The sequence below is a fragment of the Podarcis melisellensis genome, assembly GCF_964234715.1.
Source record: "Podarcis melisellensis genome assembly, chromosome: 9".
Classification (NCBI taxonomy): domain Eukaryota; kingdom Metazoa; phylum Chordata; class Lepidosauria; order Squamata; family Lacertidae; genus Podarcis; species Podarcis melisellensis.
The window spans coordinates 56223288-56230860 of NC_138541.1; the positions used below are offsets into that span (position 1 = coordinate 56223288).

General features: G+C 38.6%; 1 protein-coding gene and 1 long non-coding RNA gene across 5 annotated transcripts in view; one reads left to right on the forward strand and one right to left on the reverse strand.

The window, feature by feature from the left end:
* Positions 1–473, forward strand: part of SLC7A2 (solute carrier family 7 member 2) — a gene marked incomplete at its 3' end in the record, with an annotated part of 48513 nt that extends 48040 nt beyond the window's left edge. For all 4 annotated transcript variants that reach the window (XM_081924500.1, XM_081924499.1, XM_081924498.1 and 1 more), the window contains exon 12: positions 274–473. In XM_081924500.1, the coding sequence (XP_081780626.1) occupies positions 274–473 (200 nt within the window). The remainder of the gene's footprint in view (positions 1–273) is intronic.
* A 71-nt stretch (positions 474–544) lies between these two features.
* LOC309377420 lies at positions 545–7145 on the reverse strand. The gene is made up of 3 exons (XR_014171551.1): positions 5337–7145; positions 1627–5189; positions 545–1422 (listed from the first exon to the last, which is right to left on the reverse strand). It is a non-coding gene; the product is annotated as an uncharacterized lncRNA (long non-coding RNA).
* Between the last annotated feature and the right edge of the window lie 428 nt (positions 7146–7573).

The window sequence follows — 7573 nt, forward strand, 5'->3', positions numbered from 1 at the left end:
GGCCAACTCTGGGGTTGCGGCGCTAATCTCGCTTTATTGGCCGAGGGAGCCGGCGTACAGCTTCCAGGTCATGTGGCCAGCATGACTAAGCCGCTTCTGGCGAACCAGAGCAGCGCACGGAAACGCCGTTTACCTTCCCACTGGAGCGATACCTATTTATCTACTTGCACTTTGATGTGCTTTCGAACTGCTAGGTTGGCAATCTTGGGTAGAGCTACAGAAATATGACAAAACTGAGAAAATTTACATCGCTTTCTTTTTCTCCTCTGGAAGGCTTCTTTATTTACTTTGCTTATGGCATCCGACATAGTGTGGAAGGCCGTCCTAGGGTGGAAGATGAAGATGACGAGGACGACAGCTGCTCCGAAAAAAGCGCAGCTCCAGAAAAGATCTATGTAAAAGAAGCAAACGAGATTGAAAATGCAAGTGAAAGTGCTCAGTTTATTACACATGAAAGGACAAGTGAATGTTAATGGTTGCTAACTACCATGCTGCGTATGTCTTTTGAATAGTGTAATGGAATGTAGTTGGGGTTTTTTTTGGGGGGGGGGTGGAATGCCAAAACACTTGCTCCCGAAAGATTAGCAGTAACCTACTTGTGCTTTGTGAAAACATCAATAATGGTCTAAACCAACCGCTAGATATTTCATCCAGTGGAGATTTACCTCAAATTGTGGTTGCCTGAAGTAAAAACTGCCAAGGAAGTGGAGGGGAACAAACTCCCGTCGGCTGATTTTGCCTGTTGTGCTAAAAATGTTGGGAATTTCCTTAGCGCACCATCCTACAACTTGAACTGGCATAATGTTATATAATTAGGAATGTTTAAAGGTGGGAAGCTGAACCATTTTAGGTTGTGTTAATGGGGACACATTTTCTTGTTTCTGTCTTTTAAAAATGTGCGTAGCAGTGGTCAGTAACTAGGTAGCTAAACTGTTTAGCCTCTCAAACTTTAAAAAAGGGAAGAAAAAAACCTATTTTAAAAAGCCAGTTACCCAGATGAGTACATAGAGCAGAAACTTGGCAGGCTTTTGCATTGCGATGTAGTGCTTAAAAAGTGTTAAATTTTTGCTACCATTGTATATGCAAATAATGTATGCCGCGAACATCCTTTTGAAAAGCAGTGTTTGCAATGCCTAACATATAGATGGGCTCTGTATAGAATGTTTTGAAATTACATTTTACCTGTCGTGTTCCAAATTCTCCTTCTCGATGGTGACAATCAAAAAGTCACGCTACATGGTTCCTAAGATGTAAGATACTTCAGAACAGTGGCAAACAGCATGTGCCTATGGAACTGGGAATTTTTCAAGTCCAGGTGCACCTATGGAATTGCCCTGAGTTAGTGCTGAATGTGTAAACCCTCTGAGGTTGTAAGTAGCTGCCCTAGATCCAATGACTGATGAACTGTGTACCTTACATACGCTGCAGGTTACATATGCTTCAGGTTACAGACTCCGCTAACCCAGAAATATTACCCCGGGTTAAGAACTTTGCTTCAGGCTAAGAACAGAAATCGTGCTCTAGTGGCGCGGCAGCAGCAGGAGGCCCCATTTGCTAAAGTGGTGCTTCAGGTTAAGAACAGTTTCAGGTTAAGAACAGACCTCCGGAACAAATTAAGTACTTAACCTGAGGTACCACTGTATATTCATTAATTTCTGTAACTAAGGAAAATGAAACTGTCAGCCATAAATTGGCTGCATTCAGATGTCACAGTAAACCATGGCTGCTTATGATGCGAACAAGCCGTAGTGAACCTCGGGCTTGCATTCTTCTCCCCTTTCATCCTCTCCTCTGGCATGGCTACAAGATGGGATTTGGAAGTTTGAACTTCTTCTTTTGAGTAACTGCAGCAGCGCATTTTTGCCCCAAACCAACAAATTGTCAGTAATCTTAATTGTGGCTTGTTTGAAATAGACTAAATTTAAATCATGAGCTGTTAAGCTGGCTTGTTTTAACAAACCATAATTAAGATTAACCACAGTTTAGGGTTCCGCTGCAGCTCTAAACAACAATTAATAATAATAAACATAGCTGTGAAAGCTTCCAGCTCGCAAGGCTGCACTTAATAAATCTAACATGGATTATGATGAGGATTGAATTCAGCCACTATGTATTTTTTTGCCCTTGCAGGAGGTATTATGTCTTTCAGTGGATTCTGCTGTAGTCATAACTTACCTAACATTTTTGTATAAATCATGAACAGAAATTTAGATTTTTCAGGGAATATGTTCCATCTCCTTAAAAGAGATGGGTATTTGGAGGGGAGGGAGGAGTAAAAAAAGAAAAGAAAGAAATATAATTCAAATAACATTTAAGAATACAGAGTTATGTTTAACAGGTGACAGGTCTTTTTAGTTTTGAAGTAACATTTTATAAATAAAATTTGAGGCAGGCATAGGCACCAAAGGATCACTCTTGATTACATTATTATCACTCATATATACAGTCATAACCTGGCATTGTGGCTGATGGGCAAGTTGTATTTCTGGCACACGTGTGCCTGCTCCACACATTAATTTGTGTATGAAGCAACATATGTATACGTGTGAGAACAAGCCAAAGAGAAAAACAAAGCAAAACTGTCCTGCAGCATTAATTTACTTATTTTCTTAAGAAAAAGAATAGGGGCTGTGAGCAGCTGTGGCTGTTTCTTCTCCTGGAGACAGAGGAAGGATAACCTTACAGTATACCTAATGCCTTTTAGTTTATTAATGTTGGGACCATGTTACAACAATCTGTCAAATGTTTCATCGCAACTGTTGGGTTAGAAACCCATGTTTTAAAAAGCTGAAAATTTCAGGATTCAGAGGGGTTTGGGAACAAAAATTGTTTTTAAAAGTGCCTTAGAAAAGCACTCAATCCAAGACTGTGGATTTAATGCTTTTTCTGCCAACCGTTTTCTTATCCCTACACAAGTAAAGGTAAAAGGTAAAGGACCCCTGGACAGTTAAGTCCAGTCAAAGGCGACTATGGGGTTGCAGCGCACATTTTGCTTTCAGGCCGAGGGAGCCGCTGTTTGGTGGTTCAAATTCACACAATGGGGTGAGCTCCCGTTGCTGCCCCAGCTTCTGCCAACCTAGCAGTTCAAAAGCATACCAGCGCGAGTAGATAAATAGGTACTGCTGCAGCAGGAAGGTAAACAGTGTTTCCGTGCGCTCTGGCTTCCATGCCGTTGCACCAAAAACGGTTTAGTTAGAAAGCTGTCCTGCACAAGTATTAAAATACTAATGAGATGATTATTTGCAAATAAGTACATCATAAGCACACTTGGTGGGGTTTTTTTAAGTTTGATAAGGAAAGTAAGGTCGGCTTTCGATGTTACGGAAGGGTGACCAGGTGGGAATGCTGTGCGTGTGTATTTGTGTGTGATGTCCAAAGTCTACAGTGAGAGGTGGAAGATCCAGATGCAGATACAAATTCACACACACAGTGAAAGAGAGAGCTGTTTAGGTTCTTAGTTGTGATTCTTGCAGAGTAAGTATATAAGGAGGAAACACAAATCCATTACATTGCTTGCCCCATCTGACTTGGCTTATGTGTAATTTTTTGATGTCAGCCTAACAATACTGAGTTTGCTAGGAACTGTAGATATGGCAGCACTGTTCTTTGACTTAAAAATGTAAAAGAGGTATATTTTATCTTGCCTTTTTGTATAATCTTATATTAATAGCTGAAAGGACACTTTTATGAAAGATTACGAAATATATGGAATGTGAGAAATTGTGTTAAGATGAGAGAAGGTGCCCTGATTGCCGCCATTATTGAATGTAGATAGTAGTGCAGCAGTTTTAGCACATTGCTCTGATTGACTGATCTGTTTGCAATGTCCCCAAAACAAAAGAGAGATATATATGATTATGATAATTTCTTAAAACAAATGTATTATTGAATAAAGTCACATTTTAGTATATTACTGAGATCACAAAGTTCAAAGACAACAAAAATCACAATCGGGAAAATACAGATCTTTTTAGCAGACAACAAACTTCCACAGGTCAGGTTTGTAGCTAATCAATATCTCTTTAGGCATCATTATATTATGGACGTCCTTAAAAGTTGTTAAGTGATGAATAGCAATCACCTTTGTTACGACTTGAAAAACTTTACTACTGTGTGTACTAAAAAACAAAACAGAAACTCAGAAGAGACAATCAATACTGTTTTCGTAACTATTTTAAGGTTTTCTACGTTTTGTCAGTTTTTGTCGTATCTTATTTAATTTTAATAAAAATGTTGGAGGCTCAGGTTACTTATCCAAGCCTTACACGAGACAGAACAGAATGTTAGATTTTCAAAAAGAGGGTTCAGGATTTATGTATACTGTAGGTTGGGCCCAAAGGTTCCATTCCATGAAGGGAAAAGACTCCTTCTATCAAAAGAACTTCCACGGGAGAAAGGGAATATGTGTACCCAACCCTATGTGTATATATAAACAACTGGTGGAAATACAGGTGGTGCATAAACATTGCAAGAATTATAGCAGTTTTTAGTGTCTACAGAAGCATTGGATTATCGCTTAACTCTGTAAAATGGGGTGGGGAATATCAGGCCTGGGGTCTAATTGTGGCCCTCCAGACCTTTTTATCTGGCCCTCAGGACTCTCCAGGGCACAACGCTTACTTGGTCTGCTTTGAACTCTACTTGAGGGCATTTGCCTTGGCTGGAATGTGTCTCTGAACTCTGATAACTAGCCTACTGTACAAAGCTAAAATTCACGTTTATTGAACCACCCACTTATGTCTCTGATTATGCGTACAACTGGTATATTGCCTCTGGACTGTTAGCCGGAAAAGAATTTATCCCTTGGCCTGAAAAAATCCCCCACCCCTGCTGTATGTCGTATTGTATGTGTTGTGTAGTAGATAAGTGTTTTCGTTCTTTTTGATAAATAGAATTAAATTTAAGGCTTTAAGGACATTTATTTTCTCAAACCCTCTTAGAGCAGTTTTTTGTTTCTTAAAAATGTGCTCAGGATTTCCGTGTGGATTTCATTGCGTAGAGTCCTTGCCTAAACAGTGGCTTTCTCATTCATTCCAATGGAGGGAGCAACTTCACATGCCTTCAATGCAGACGGATCATGGGTGGTCTAAGGATATTTGGGCTGGTGGGAGACAGAACAAAATTTAAACACACATGTTCAGATATGTTTAGAGCTATTAAAATTATTAAGCTAGATACTACCTATATGTCTGTTTTTGCAACTGGATACAGATAGGTAGCCGTGTTGGTCTGCCATAGTCAAAACAAAACAAATTCCTTCCAGTAGCACCTTAAAGACCAACTAAGTTAGTTCTTGGTATGAGCTTTCGTGTGCATGCACACTTCTTCAGATACACATTTTTTTGCAACTGGAGATATACAGAAAGACCATCACCAACTCCTGTGTCATGGTCCTATAGATCTGCTTTTTCCATGGGAATGATAGGGTAGTCAATGCGCAGAAGAGATTTGTATATGCATCTGAACACACGTGAAGTTCTAGATTGGGTTATTGGGTTCATTCTCTACAGTTCTACTTCTGTCTCTCGCACTTCTAATTGGTGATGTTTTTTCTGTTCTGTCTTTCCTCCAAAGATTTCAGAGCAAGGTTTATTATTATTATTATGATTCAGCCTCAAAAGCCCTGTAAAGTAGGCTGGGCCAAGCCCACCCACTGAGCTCTAGGACTGAGCGTTGAAATAGTTTTGCTCCACTATATAACCAAAGGCAATTTTTAATTTTCCCCAAACCCTGAAGCTTTGCAATTGTAACGGTTCTATTACTAACCTATGTCCAAAGATAAGCAAAATAAATAGTTGTTTCCCCCATTCTTCCTCACATCCCCAAAAGTTTTAATTAGTAGCTTCTATTACTGCTCACTTTAATTGTACCTGGTTTCACAGACTATGCCCTTTTCAGGTCCAAAGAGCTATGAAAGCAAGAGGAATTTGAAAATACAATGTACAACCAAATACTGGGTCTAAATAAACTTAATGAATATAACTTTTTGGTTGCAAGTACCGGTGGATTAGTTCATACCTTCCTCTTTGGGCAGAATGTTTTCCCTGCAAACCCTCCTCTCAAGCAATTGCAAGGAGAAAGTACTGACTGAAACAAAAGCACAGATAAATTTTGCAGCTATATTGCACAGCACATTGCTGTCCCTTCACTTTTCTAGTTTTTTGTTCTGCTGATGCTTTTCTTAGCTTGTCCCTAACTTCAGTGGCCATTTATGTAGGTCTCCCACACTTTTGGTAGACCCAAACATTTTTTATAGTTCAAAAATATTTTCATAAAAAAGATCATTCTAGAAATACAAAGTTCTTTTAACTGTGTGACAAAGGCTGAAATCCCACAGTCATTCACTTGGAAGTAAGCTCCACTCAATGCAGTGGGACTAATTTCTGATAAATGATGCATAAGATTGGACAGTAGATCAGTTTCTTTCTAAAGATGCCTCCCTTTTAATTTCTGTCTCTGGCAAATCCCAGGGAGCTCAATGGGAAACTTGGGTCAGGTCTGTAGAACTCCCACAGAAAGTCTCTACATGTAAAAACACATTTTGGGTGTTTTAAGATTTTATAAAAACAGTGCTTTGTATATATTTGTATATTTTAGTCATTATTACCATGTATTATGTTTGCTGCTGCCTGTGCACATAAATGGGGATAGATAATTTTAGCTTCAGTCAAGATAATGTTTAATAATCTGCTAGGTTTTTTAAATTAATGTAAAAATGTGTTCAGAATGTGTGACAGATAAAATACTTTTTGGTGCTTTTGTTTTTTGATGTTCATAAGTTGCAGTTACTGTAGACTAAGAAATTTATACTGCTGCTGTTCACTGTAAAAAAAAAGCTACTTTTGACAGTAATTGTGCATTCGTTCTACATTTTTTAAAATAAAGTTGTACATGTTCTACAGGTTTCTTTTTTCATTTTCCAAAGTGCTGGAGACAACCATGATATAACATAGTTTTAAAAATCTATAGGAATATCATATTCAAAAAATATACTGATAGCCATTTATACTCTTTGTCACCTTGTTTCCTTCCATAAAGGTTTGTATTTACATTTATTTCATGAGGTGATAAATAATCCTGTAACATCTTTTCAGCTGTACACTTCAGATAAAAAGAGCAATTTCAGAAATGACATTAGCACTGTGATTACTATTTTGAGAAGATAGAAACATGGATGCCAACAGTTTGATAGTTTAGCATCCATTTGGCTCTTTCACACCACGTATGCCCACCAATGCATCTTGGAACTTGATAACGAGTTAGGCTTGCCATACATCAGAAAAATTCCTGGAAACAGCTCTAGTTAATTTGGGGTCTTCCTAAAAAATGCTCAACAACTTTGCGGATATCAGGAATTATACTTTCTGAAATATCACAACCCTATGAGAGGTGCAGGTTATATTCCCACTCCACTGTTTGGATGTTATCTGTATATAAAGTGACCTGTTTAACAAGTTGGGTGCAGTTGATTCACGCTACAGTTGCTAGGAATACTGCAGTGCAGTTCACCTGTCACAGAGTCATGCTTTGCCGAAACAAATGAACCTACTAATTCGTGTGGTGGCTTCCTATA